Source organism: Podarcis filfolensis, assembly GCF_964270895.1.
Source record: "Podarcis filfolensis genome assembly, chromosome: 6".
Taxonomy (NCBI): domain Eukaryota; kingdom Metazoa; phylum Chordata; class Lepidosauria; order Squamata; family Lacertidae; genus Podarcis; species Podarcis filfolensis.
Window position 1 is genome coordinate 91,910,702 of NC_139609.1, and position 14,407 is coordinate 91,925,108.

A 14,407-nucleotide genomic window follows, 5' to 3' on the forward strand; every position below is an offset into this window, starting at 1 on the left:
GCAGGCTGGCTTACAGCATTAAAAAAAAAAAATACATCCCTTCCAATTAAATCACATTTCAAAACAAGCGTTGCCTCAGGGATAACTGGTCAAAGGCTGCATGATGGCAGTAATCAGTACCCACTGCCTTGCAGGATATCTTCAGGAGAAGAAAGGGCTAAGGAGTAAGCCCTACAAAAATCTGAAGAGGAGTTCCTAAGACAGTTGGATGAGGCCTTGTACGCCTCCTTCCAGCAACTCCTGCAGCCAAGCTGGTGCCAAACGTCTTGCTCTGCTTTCCTTTGGAACACATCAGAGAGGCCGAGAGTGTTAGTAATTTCATTCTCTCATTGCTGTTGGATCTCATAGTCCACTGTTTACACTGCACTGCACTTCCGTTCTGTGTGCTTTTGTACCTTCTCTCTTTGTTCTCTGCTTTTGGACGGAGAGGACGTGTGTGAATGCTGCTGCTCACACTCAGCCGTGTTTGTTGTTTTGAACTGCTGTAAATAAAGAAACTTTTGTAATGCCAAATACCTGCAGCTGATGCTCTGCTAATGGTAATAGCATGCCCACATCTCCACTGGAGTTGGCCATGACTGGACCTAATGGTCAGGGGTCCCTTTACCCTTTACCTTTATTTATTGCTTATGACATTTGTTATGTTTGTAATTATGTAAATCTTGTCATGTTGTAAGCGATTTTGAGCAGGGTTTCAACTATAGAAAGACAAATAAAATGATGATGATGATAATGATGAAGAAGCATGGCTTATAAATGCAAAGAATGAACTCATGATAAATCACACCACCCTGAGCTGCCTCACCTTCTGAATTTTGACGGGACGCGGCTCCCTTCATGCGGAAAGCCTGCCTGGCTCGGCTCCTGTCTCCGAAGCTCCAGCTCTTGGGCACTTTGCTGGGACTGTCTTCGATGCTCTGGTCTGCACTAGGGGACCTCCGTATCCCCTGGGCCTGAGGAGAACCTTTACCTTTTGTGGCCGCACCTCGAGGGCTGGAGAAGACACGATCTTTCAAGCTGACCTTTTGACTGCGCACAGAGACAAACCAAGACAAGAGACCAAAAAAAGAAAAAAAGGGGAGGGGGGAGACAAGCAAGGGGAAGTCACTCCAAAAACACCACGGCGGCTCCCCTTCAGCCATTCAAAATCGATTTGTCTTTCAAAGCAGCAGCGGCTGAAGCGGCGGCAGTGAGATGTGGCTTTTAAAACACTAGACCGGTTCGGAAAAAAGGAATTTCGGGGAAGGTTTCCATGGCGATGGATGGAGATGAAGTAGGGGGTCGTTAATCGAGGAGTGTCGATGAGAAATGGACAAGTAAACAGAAAGTGGTCTTGGGATGTGAGGGTCTGTCAGGGGCAAATGGAAAGGCGAGGGGCACAAAGCGGTGGGGTACGGTAGCTGTTGTACACAGGGGAACGGGGGTAAGGTTCAACTATTCAAAATCTGGACCTTGATCCTTGTCTGACGGGGATTGTGAAGAAAGACTCTTCCGAGATGTACCTGACAGAAACCATTTCTGCCAATATCAAAGTCTAGAGAGCCTGGATCGAACAACCAGGCTAACACGATGTGGATGCAAGACTCGAAACCTTCCTGATCTTCTCACTTGCTTTGTGAAGTGGGAGAAGAAGACCTTAGAAAGTGGGTAACCGGCCTCATTACCCATCATGCAAAGTTCTGTGTCACGGCCAAGAAGGAGGCAGCCATCTTGCATAGCATTTTACGCATGCATTCTGTCGGATGGCTTTGCCCTACCTAGTTCAAAGATATTTAAGGGCATTTTATAAGCTTGATCTTTTAGTACGGTTATTGTATTTTATAGATTTATATACTGCCCTTCATCGTGAGATCTCAGGGCGCCTTACAGAATAAAATACAAGATAAAAACATGAAAATAAGTGGAGCAAAACAGGGAAACGATAACCGCCACCCTTCCCACAGACACATTTAAAAGGCTGTAGAATATTAGTCAGCCAAAGGTCCGGTTGAAGAGGAACATTTTCGCCTGGCGCCTAGGATATCCAAATCTTCCTGTACGCCAACTTTTCTGCTTTTTTTTCCTGTTCCCCCACCTCCCCCAACATCCGCTAGTCTATTTCACGTTGATAACATCTGCTTTCCTGCATATAAAAAGTAGGCTACCTGTGCACAATCACATCATCAAGGGTTTCTGGGTCAGGTTTCCCACGTTACATTACTGAACATTGAATCCCAGAGTTGTGCGCATCTGAGAATTCAGCTGTGCTTTTATTTAACCTCCCACCACATTAACTGCTAAACAGTTCACCAGCATGAAAGCCTTTCCTGGAAAGACAGAATAAATTCACATAGGATGTTTCCTGGTGGTGAGAGCCATGATACTTAGAAGTACCGCATCTCTGCCCAGAGGCTTGAAGATGCTAGAGGTGAACAAGGGTGTACAGGTGATGCTGTCAGACTCTCTTTGTCGGGGGCCAGGCTAGAGCCAAAACCCAGAAATCGAAGCTCTCCTGTTTCATCGCTGCTGCTTCATTGCTGACCGGACAAGAGACAAGGCTTTCATTATATATTGATCAGGCTCCTTCCTCGCTTTCACCTCGCAGGATCCCCTTCCATAAGGCTGCAGAAGAGGAAGAGGTGAGACCACAGGAGCTCTCCGTTAGCTCAGGTGATTGACCAGCAACTCCTCCTGTCCTTTGTTACGGAAATTACCGGGGGGGGGCACATCTTTAAAGTTAAATATTACAAATATTATGCCTGAACGTATCCTTTCAACTTGACAGCTCAAGGAAGTTACCTAGCTTTAAAAATAATATAAAATCATCTCCTTTCCCAGTTTCCTCCATTTCAAAGCTATTTTCCCCTTGAAAAAGGACTCCAGGAAGTTCTCAGAGGTGACAATTGCTGGGCTCATTGTTAGCCAAGGGAAGCCAAATCTCATCGCCTGACTCGCCTCAGGCTCCAGACATGCAGAGGAAGTTCTATTGTACTTTTGGGTGGTGGGTACTTAAGACATATTTGTCTATGCTAATCTTATATCTGAGTCTTGCCCTGCCATGTCTGCTTATGCTAATCTTGTACCAAGGACTTGTCTGGACATGTTTGCCAAGGTTAACCCCTCCCCTTTTGTGACATGTCAGTGATGTAGCAATGATGTAGCAATGATGTTGTACGAACTGTATGCTGGGATATGGTGGAAAAGTTTTAAAAGTCTTTGTCACCCCATCCTCGGGGTTCAAATTTGCTCTTCGAACCTATTGCGCAATAAACTTTGGTCTACAGCTATTTGCTCCGGTTGGTAGCTGGACTCCTTCCTTTATTCCGCAGGGACCCGCGGGCTCTGCCCGACGAGCTGGGTGACTGAGCAGCCTCACACCTAGATTTTTCCGTAACATCTGAACTTTCCATTTCAGCTGATCGCTACAAGAACCCTATATAGCAAAGACCTAAGCCCAGAGTTTGCTTTGTTCCTCCACCCTCCTCCTCCCCTTTTCTTTTTGTGTCGCCTGAAGGCAGGGACGGTCTTTTTTTTATTGATATCTGCAAGCTGCTCTGTAAGCCTTCCCCCCCCCCCCCTTTCAAGAGTGGGGAAATAAATAAATAAATAAGTTAACATTTTTGATAAACGCTTTTCAAAAAAATAAATAAAATATTAAATAAATAAATAAAAATAAAACCAAGGTCTTTCCCGAAGCGACTCTAATAGAGGCTTTTATTTCTGCAGCTGCCCGCCTTTCCCTTCAGGAATTGTTTAGTAACCTCTCACTGTGCTTGCTTATGCTTTTAAAATAAAATCTTACATTAATTATGGGGAACTGCTAATGCACTGAAACGCAGTCCCTGAAAGCCCATTACTCATAATGAAAAGGAACTTTTTCCCCCCACACAAACCTCCTGGTGTAATGGAAAACAAACAAGTCTCTAAGGACAGAGGCAGACCCACCCCCGCTGTGTTAAGGTTTTCCTTCAGCCAGGGACCTGTTTTCCAAATCAAGAGGCTGCAACATGCAGGGAAATTTCTGCAGGGGAACAAGTGCAGTTCGGAACTGGAAAGGAGGTGGGGCAATGGCCATGCTCCTGAATCAGCTGCAAATGGCTCCATCTATACAAGGTCACAGAATCCTAGAACTGGAAGGGACCGCAAGGGTCATCTAGTCCAACCCCCTGAACTGCAGAAATCTTTTACCCAATGTGTGGCTCAAGCCCACTATGGGTGTAGCCTGGGAGGCAGGGAGCAGCTGCCCCCCCAACCCCCCCCCCCAATAAATAAAAATATCTAAAAGCAGAAATAATCAGAATATTTGAAATGCTCACTGACGTCACTTGGGCGATGTTGTGTCTCATCCTAGCGACACAACTGGCAATCTGGCTGAGTGACAGGCAGTGACGGATTTACGTACAAGCTAAACAAGCTATAGCTTAGGGGCCCACTGTCTTGGGGGGCCCGGAAAAAAACCTGGATGTACATCCAATATAAGATAAAAAACAAATAAAATAAAACCTACATACAGCAACAGTGTTTTGTGTTGTGTAGGCTCCTATGATGTAAGTCATGGGCTCCGCCTGCTAGCCTGCTCCCTAAAAGATCACTGGTTTGCTCATTTCTGTATATAGGCTGCCTACATTCTCCATGTGCAAATGGCTTCAGATACCTATTAGGTCCATAAATTACCATATAGCATATATTCAACACAAAAAACAGCGACAATTTGTTGTTGACAAAGGACAGCTGGACATATAAAGGGCCCCATTACCTCCAGTAGCTTAGGGACTCATCAAACCTAAATTCGGCCCTGGCGACAGGCGTGGCTTCTGCGAACTGACCAATCGTGTCGCAGGTAGCTCTGGAACAGGGCAGGTGTGTGTCCTGTCCCCCTAACATAAAATCCTGGCTATGCCCCTGAAACCCACGACTCTACTGATGCCCGCTGCAGCAGACTGCCTCTGAGAGAGAACAGAGACACCAGGAACTAAGGTTGGTAAGTGAAGATGGTGTGAATGGGAAGTGATGGGAGACGTGTTTCTATGTCCCGCCAGGACACCCACTTCTCCACTTCTTCATACCCTCCTTGAATTTAATTTAATTTAATTTAATATTTTATTTTATTTATTTTATTTATTTTATTTTATTATTTTATTTGCCTGCCTTGGAATGTGTCCTTGAACTCTGGTGGTGTTCTTCGCTTGCCTGGACAGAGGATAGAAAACATACCCTCCAACATTTCTCCCATGAAAATAGGGACATCCTATTCCATAACAACAACAACAATTTTATTATTTGTATCCCGCCCATCTGACTGGGTTGCCCTGGTCACTCTGGGTGGCTTCCAACATATATAAAAACATAATAAAACATTAAACTTTTTTTAAAAAGACAAAAAATCCTCCCCTATACAGGGCTGCCTTGGGATGTCTTTTAAAAGTCGTATCTCGGCGGCTGCATAACTCCAGTGCCGGACTGACGTAAAAGCTAAACAAACTATAGCTTAGGGCCTCATTCTCTTGGGGGGCCCCAAAAATTTTAAAGAGAAAAAAACTAGATGTACATTTCCAAAATATAAGATGAAAAACAAATAAAATAAAACCTACATACAGCAACAGTGTTTTGTGTTGTGTATGGCCCTATTAGGTCCATAAATTACGATATAGCATATATTCAACACAAAAAACAGCGACAATTTGTTGTTGACAGATGACAGCTGGACATATAAAGGACCCCATTACCTTCAGTAGCTTAGGGCCTCATCAAACCTAAATCCGGCCCTGCATAACTCCATACCCTCCAACATTTCTCCAAGGAAAATAGGGATGTCCTAAGGAAAAGTGGGACATTATGGGATCATATCAGAAACCGGAATGGCTTCTGTAAATCCAGGAATGTCCCTGGAAAATAGGGTCACTTGGAGGGTCTGCAAAAAGGGTCTGCAGAAACTAACCTACCGTGCAAAGGTAACATTTACATTGGCCCATCCTCTTTTGCCTGTGGCCCCAACTTACTGTCATGTGGCCCTCAGAAGGATTCATAGAAGAGTATGAAGCCCTTAAGCTGAAAATGTCTCCCCATCCCTGACATAAGGAAAGGGAGAGGAAATCTATGCAGGATCTATGTTTTAGTGTGTTGCTACCCTAAAAGATGTATTTAAAAGATGAACCATTAAGTGCAAAAGCTTCTGGCAACTTCCAGTCTCCTGCTCCAGCCAATATTAGGGCGAAACAACATTTTGCCAAACATTTTTCAGGACGTTGCCATATTGCATGTTTCCTTCTACACATCACTGGCTGGCTGTCATTTAAGGGTGTTTGTGTGTGTGTGTAGGAAAATGCACAATATGACAACACCTCAAGGATTAAGCGAAGCTGAGAGAAAAGATGCAACATGGATGGCATTGCTCCTGCTAGGTTTATATATACATATATAAATCATGCCTTCGAGATCTGCTCAAAGTGCACAGCAAATGAATTTTGCTCTTGGCTCTGAAGTGCTTTAAGAAATATAAAATGTTGGCTGCTTCCGAATTCACTTTCTTGCAAAATCTCTCTCATCGGGCTGCATCTCTCTGCACAACATCTCAGGGAACAATCTGACTTTTCTTTTTGCTCTCACCAACTGCTAGTATTGTCAGTTCCCTTCAGGAGGACTAATTCCAAAATACCAGCATATTACCGTAGCTTATCACAACTCTTAAAAACCACAATTTTATCCTGAATATTCGAAGATACTGTGGGAAATGATTCTAATAATCATACTGCGTGCAAAGTAACCCTAAGCACCGTACAACCCAAGTTGCGAACCCAAGCTTATCTTCCTAATGCAGGTTGCAATTCAATACCTATTTACTTGGGAGTAAGTCCAATGTATTCAATGGGACATACATAGGATTGTGGCGGTAGTCTCTTGCCTCTGAATGGTGGGATACTTAACAGAGCTCTGGCATCTTAGAAACGAAAGACTGATGGTTTTAGGAGCTGGATTGGATTCCAAAAACGGACAAACAGATCACATTTTGCAATTGACAAACATCAACCACATTTCGCAAGCATCCTGTGGCATTCTAAATCAGCCTTGCACTGGCCAAGTCCACACTTAAGTGCAAAAAATAAAAGATGAGTCCACTGTCCAAAGCATGCAGAGGAAAGAATTAGTAGTTTAATAGCCCTAAGAGAAGACACATGGCCGCAAAGTCTTTCAAGCTGATTTAACTGTCGCAGAGACAGATGGATAAGAGATGCTGCAGGAACTGGAATCTGGGATTCAGTCATCTGAGTTCCCACTCTCCATCAATGCCCAAATCTTGCTCAGTGGTACTTGCAGTTAGGCAGTTAGGGGTCTTGTAGCTACAATGTGTGGAAGATTAGTGGTCTGTGACTGCATAGTAGAAGTGCTGGAAAAGCCATGTTACGTTTTTAAATGCCACTAATACAGAGCTATGAAGGAGAAGCCCATTCACATGTATTCAGCCCAGTGGGTTTACAATACAATCAATATACGTACTTCCAAATTCGAATTATTTAATAATAAACTGGGAGACCCCAAGTTGCGAGTGGTTAGAGCGGGTTTGGTGTTGTTGTTTTTCAGGGTTTGTTTTATTTTCCAGGGTAGTGTTTTCCCCGAATACCCGGTCTCTTTTGTCACTATTAACCTCATTAGCTTGCTAAGAAAGACTCTGACTAAGGCAAGATTACACCTTGCGGTTTCCACACTTGGTCTCATTGGGGAAACACAGAAGCAGGTGATGTCGGCTGGCCGTCATTCTGGAGGGCCTCCCTTTGCACCTCTATTAAGCAGATGAGTGGTCAGAACAGAAGGCAGCAGGGGAAAGAAAGAGACAGAAAAGAGAGAGGATGAGCCGTGCAGCTTTGGATTAGTTCAGTGCAAAGCGATTCCCGTGGTACCTAGAGTTTCCTGAGCAGCATCCACAAAGTGACTTTCTGGACGGATTGCTTTTACTGGAAATGAGGGGAGAGTAGAGAAATTAGACCAGAGGGCTCATGCCAAACAGGAAACAGGAAACTTTGATCAACTGCAGAAAGTGATGTGGAAGGGACACATTCATTGGGGATATTATGGAGCCAGGATGGGGGGGGGGGGTTGTTTCGTTTTCTGTCAAAAGCAAAGCGCAATAAAAGTGTGGCTTGGGGACAGCTTTGCAATAAAAAAATAACTCTACAAACAGTCCCTTCTGCATCAGAAATGTCTTCCTCGGCCGCAGCATCTCTAACGGTACACGGAGCCCTTGAAAATGTTTCTCAAATCAATTAGGGAAATTTTCATTGTAATTTCCCACCTCCCAAATATTAATCCTGCCATTTTCCATGCTTGCTAAAAAACTGGCACTTTCCACCTCCCAACGCATTGGAGGGAGAAGCAGAGATACTTTCCCTTTTCTTTAAATCTATATCGTCAGGATTTATTCTCAAGTTACTTTGAATTCTGCAGTTTCTCCCAGATATTAATTATCACCATTTCCCAATGCTTGCAAAGATCTACTTATTCGGCTAGCAAAACTTAACGGAGATAGCTTCCCGCTGAATTCAACTGAATTATGTATTCCATCTCTGCTCTTATTTTCCCATTTTTATTTGCCCCTTCTAAATATCAATTATTGGCGTTTTTCGCTTGCATTTGGCATCTTTTCTCCAGTGTTTTAAACCAAGAGAAAAGCACTAGGCCTAAAAGGTGTGAATTTCACCCACAAAAAAGAACAAGGCAAAGGTGCACATTGCGCTATCAATCAAATGAGCAGGTGCATTTATGCATGAGCCACTATACATGACCCAGAGCTGCCACAGCTCTGCCACTCTTGCTCCTTCTCTCTGTGGAAACGTGTGGTTCAAATGTCTGGTGTGACGTCACTGTGCTTTACACCTCCCTCCTCCAGGGTTGCAAAGATGCAAAGCACACCGCCACCCCACGAAAGAGGAAAGAAGTGATCTATGTCTCTTACAACATCTGGTTTGGCCCAACGAGCCACCTTCTTTTCTCTTCTTTTCCACCCCAAATGAGCTGTTTTAATAAGTCAAGAGGGCACACCCTGAGAGCCGGCTCAGTACCATTAGCAACCTCTCGGCCACATTTAAAATGCAGAAGGGGGTAGCTTCTTTGGCTTGCGCTGTGGAGGGGGCAGGGAGGATGGGTGACTTGAACTTGGCAGCGCAACGCTTCCGTTCCAGTAGCAGAAGGGATGTTGAGCATCGCTCCTTCTGCTCGGCAACCTCCGCTGCAAGTTCAAACGGAATCCGCCCTCTCTTTCTCGATAACACCCGGCTCCGTTTTCCTGGCAAAGCACCAGAGGTGTCTCTTCTTGAAAGAACAAGACCACTCGTCAAATACAGTAGGGTAGGGGTTTCCTGGCACGGGGCCAGACTAACAGACACAGATTCTGCGAGTCTCCTGCAGGCACCCCCAATAATACGAGGGGTTTAAAAACAAACAGAAGGGCTGCCTCTGTCAGTTGACGTTTTCATCAACAGCCCGACCACAAGTCCATCCGCAGCTCCTTCTGCCCCCAATCTCTGGAGGGAATAGTTAAAACCTTAATCTACAGCATCCCTTGCCAGGAACCAGAATTCTCTGATAAACACAACCCCATGTATCCCTATTAATTTTCCTATGCTGATGAGACTGCCATTTGAAATGATTCTAGAACTTTTTCAGCAAACCTAAACTACCTCAGATCATCACCAATTTGGCGGGGGCGGGGTCAGTTGCCCTGTGGTGTTTCACACGCACACGCAATTTTTCATTATTGTTAATTTAAATTGCATTTGATTTACTAAGCTGGGGTTAGCTAACATGGCGTCCTTCTAGAAGCTGTTGGACTACAACTCCCATCATCCCTGACTACCAACCATGCCGGCTGGGGATGATGGGAGTTGTAGTCCACTAACATCTGGACAGCACCATGTTGGCAACCCCTGTGCTAAAAGCAATCTGCCCCTATTGAAATGGATAGGAAAAGGGAAACTAACATACACTGAAAAATAGCCAGCCCAAGACATTTTGGCACCTGAGGCAAACTGCAAAATAGCACCCACCAAGGAAGAAAGGGTGAGTGAAGATCTACATCAAAAAGATGGGAGGAAAAAAAGATCTATATGGGGATCTACTGCATCTGTGGATCCTGCCGCCTAAGGCGGCTGCCTCATCTCGCCTCACAGGAGGGCTGGCCCTGCACTGAAAGATAAGTGGTGTCCATTCTGCCCCCAACAATTTCTCAAAATAGGGCAAAGGAAATCTTAGCATTCTGCCTATATCACGAATTCAATTTATATGTGATCATATCACTTCAGGAGCACAGAAGTAGACCTTTCTATTTGGAGTGGGTGAATGGTAATATTCTGTACATTCTCTACCTGTCTTAAGTTACTTAACTCCATTGTCTTCAATGGGTCTACTCCAAGTAAACTACCATGCACTGTTTTTGGAATGTGGTACTAATGTGATTAGGACGCGGGTGGCACTGTGGGTTAAACCACAGAGCCTAGGACTTGCCAATCAGAAGGCTGGCGTTTCGAATTCCCGCGACGGGGTGAGCTCCCGTTGCTCGGTCCCTGCTCCTGCCAACCTAGCAGTTTGAAAGCATGTCAAAATGTAAGCAGATAAATAGGTACCGCTCCAGCAGGAAGGTAAACAGCATTTCCGTGCACTGCTCTGGTTCGCCAGAAGCGGCTTAGTCATGCTGGCCACATGACCCGGAAGCTGTACGCCGGCTCCCTCGGCCAATAAAGCGAGATGAGCGCCGCAACCCCAGAGTCGGTCACGACTGGACCTAGTGGTCAGGGGTCCCTTTACCTTTACTAATGTGATTAAGGTCAAAGGTCAATGAAGAAATGTTAACCTGAACTCAATCCATTTTCGAACATACAGTGCGATCACACCTTGTACGCATTTAACATGTGCGATTTCAACTTTATGCATTTGTAGGTCGGCCGGTTGAAATCACACAAATAAAAGGCACAGAAGGTAGAGAGCTTTAAAGCTCTTTATTATTATTTTTTTGCACAGGGTTTTCCCAGCATGGAAAGAGCTTTTAAGCTGTCAGATTTGCTTACTGGGCTCTGAGCGGCTCTCGCAAAATCTCAGATGGCACCATGATAGTGGTGAGACCAGAAGAAACAATGAAGCTGGTGCATTTCTTCAGGAAATGATAGGAAAGGGAGAGGAGAGCAGCTGTAGATGGTGCTGCTTGGGGCCATGAGGAGCAGTGCAAGTCTGCGGGGAGCCAGGAGCGTGACAGCAGCAGCCAAGCAACTTTGGGACCACACAGAAAGAGCTTGGGGGCTGCATAAAGCCCACAGTCTGCGGGTTGGGACCCCTGCTATAAAGGAAAACCACCTGGGTGGACATTTTCAAGCACTCCTAGAGTGACAAGCTCCCTGTGCATGAAGTAATCAAATGGCAAGGTTAATAATAATAATAATAATAATAATAATAATAATAATAATAATTTATTATTTATACCCCACGCATCTGGCTGAGTTTCCCCAGCCACTCTGGGCGGCTCCCAATCAAGTGTTAAAAACAACACAGCATTAAATATTAAAAACTTCCCTAAACAGGGCTGCCTTCAGATGTCTTTTAAAGAGAAGATAGCTGCTTATTTCCTTCACATCTGAAGGGAGGGCTTTCCACAGGGCGGGCGCCACTACCGAGAAGGCCCTCTGCCTGGTTCCCTGTAGCTTCGCTTCTTGCAGTGAGGGAACCGCCAGAAGGCCCTCAGCGCTGGACCTCAGTGTCTGGGCTGAATGATGGGGGTGGAGACACTCCATCAGGTATACAGGACCGAGGCCATTTAGGGCTTTAAAGGCCAGCACCAACACTTTGAATTGTGCTCGGAATTAAGAAGCAAAGCCCTTTGTCACCTGTTATCATAGGTTAGCAGGAGCAGGGACCGAGCAACGGGAGCTCACCCCGTCACGTTGCGAATCCCCGTGATAGGGTGAGCTCCCGTTGCTTGGTCCCAGCTCCTGCCCACCTAGTAGTTCAAAAGCACATCAAAGTGCAAGTAGATAAATAGGTACCACTCCGGCAGGAAGGTAAACGGCGTTTCCGTACGCTGCTTTGGTTGGCCAGAAGCGGCTTAGTCATGCTGGCCACATGACCTGGAAGCTGTACGCCGGCTCCCTCAGCCCATAAAGCGAGTTGAGCGCCGCAACCCCAGAGTCAGTCACGACTGGACCTAATGGTCAGGGGTCCCTTTACCTTTAGCTATCATACCCATTGGGATATGAAGAAAGGCAAGGACTCGCCTGTTGTTTGCTTTCTGGCTTTTAGCACTATATCAGGGGTTGGCAACCTAAGGCCCATGGGCCACAAGCGGCCCATGGGGGTCGTTTAACCAGCCCATGGACCCCCACTGCCCGCTCAGTTAGCTCCCATGCGCCGCTCTAAACCGGCACGGAGCAGAGCGGGGACCGCCTTCCGCAATGCTGGCCAGCTTCCCATTGACTGCAAGAAGCTCCTGCAGCCAATGGGAAGCTGCGCACACCTCCTCCGTGCCAGAAATAGCGTTTGCGCATGCGTGCGCGCATGTACGCGCACTCCGGCCAACCGTGGCATCTGTAGGACCGTGAACCAGCCCAAGCCACAAAAACTTTGCCGCCCCCTGCACTATATGGTGAGCGCAGGGGGTTGAGAGTGTGTGTGTGAGCTAATGGACAGAATGCCACATGGTCAATTTGCAAAAAAAAAAATTGGTACAGAAAGTACTGGCTTAAAGCGTAGAGATCTTTTCTATTCTGTTCGATTCAAGAGGGTTCTGGAAGATTCTCTGTGTGATACAAGCTGGTGCAAGCTGGAAGTTTCTAGCTAACAAGCAAGCTTCTGTTCTGCCTAGAAACAAGCAGAATGTTCCTGATGTTTTGGTTATTCCTTCAGAGAAGCTGAGTACAGCTGGTTTAAACTGGTTCTGTTATCTCTTTCACTCAAGGTTATGCTGACTATAATAATAGGCAGCAAAGATCCCCTGTGTCGCGAACAGGAAAATCTGGCAACATTAAAGCAACACGTCACACTAATAATTTGATTACAACACTTTACTAAATTGTAAATTGATCACTAAATTGTATCTTCATTCAAATTAAAGTGACATACAATTTATACAAGGTAACACCAACTAATGTAACTTAATCTAATTTCCCAAAGTAGGGGATTTGGGGGATGGTGTATCAAATGGAGAATAATTCAAGTTTGAGGCAACACGCCTTCCAAAATAAGTACAAAGTCCCAACCACAGCACAGGTGTGCCTGGTTATATACACGACTTATTCACTGAATCAGTGAAAGCTGAACCATTTGCAACTTATGTACCCTCTCGGACCTCTTATTTGCCGAGGAACAAAGTTTGAAACAGTCAGTTATCCAGGAAGGACTGTCCTGCTACTGCCTCTGGAGCAGCAATTTCTTTCAGAATGTTCACTGCTAAATATATGAGTAAGATACAATTTAGAACCTATATAAAGTGTTGTAATCAAATTATTAGCCTGACATGTTGCTTTTAGGTTGGCAGACTATAATAATAGGCCAGAAGGAGCCTGGGTTTCACTTTCTGTCTCTCTTTCCTTCTGGTGTGGGGTTCTGTACATAGTATGCTTAGTGTTAAGGTTTTAGTCTTATTGTAAGTTTAAGTTTGGTACGTGGGTGGCGCTGTGGGTTAAACCACAGAGCCTAGGACTTGCCAGTCAGAAGGTCGGCGGTTCAAATCCCCGTGACGGGGTGAGCTCCTGTTGCTCGGTCCCTGCTCCTGCCAACCTAGCAGTTCGAAAGCATGTCAAAGTGCAAGTAGATAAATAGGTACCGCTCCAGTGGGAAGGTAAATGGCGTTTCCGTGTGCTGCTCTGGTTCGCCAGAAGCGGCTTAGTCATGCTGGCCACATGACCCAGAAGCTGTACACCAGCCCCCTCAGCCAGTAAAGCGAGATGAGCGCCGCAACCCCAGAGTCGGCCACGACTGGACCTAACGGTCAGGGGTCCCTTTACCTTTTTTAAGTTTAAGTTAAGTCTGCTGCAACTGGATTTCTTATGGACTCTGCTGATCCTGAAAATGTATGGATTTGTGACCATTCTGCTCATTTGCCTTCAGTAGTAGTAAACTCTGCTGGATGAAGAACTGATTGCCTCTGGTCTATTTTTTTGTTTTGGTTTGGTTTTTTGGAATCCTGCAACGTTTTAATGTTTTTAATCTGCTAACTACACACTGGGGTCTCCTTCAGATCAATATGAGCAGAATTCATGATGCACACTTGGATGGAGGAAACCTGGGTCCAAATGCCTAGTCAGTCACTGGATGGCCCCGGGCTGGTCAATTTCTCTTGGCCTGGCCTCTCTCACAGGGTTCATGTGAGGACAACAGAGGAAAGAGGAGAGGAGGAAGCTAGACTTCTTGGAGGAAAGGTGAGATAAATCCGCAGTCAATAAATAAAGCACAA

General features: G+C 45.5%; 1 protein-coding gene across 9 annotated transcripts in view; it reads right to left on the reverse strand.

The window, feature by feature from the left end:
- The window catches only part of KCNQ2 (potassium voltage-gated channel subfamily Q member 2), a 132,479-nt gene that overhangs the window by 22,468 nt on the left and 95,604 nt on the right, over positions 1-14,407 (reverse strand). For 5 of the 9 annotated variants that reach the window (XM_083618515.1, XM_083618511.1, XM_083618514.1 and 2 more), the window contains 2 exons: positions 7,875-7,928; positions 806-1,029 (listed from right to left, as the gene is read on the reverse strand). In XM_083618515.1, the coding sequence (XP_083474641.1) occupies positions 806-1,029; positions 7,875-7,928 (278 nt within the window). The remainder of the gene's footprint in view (positions 1-805; positions 1,030-7,874; positions 7,929-14,407) is intronic. The other 4 variants (XM_083618517.1, XM_083618513.1, XM_083618516.1 and 1 more) reach the window with 1 other exon arrangement.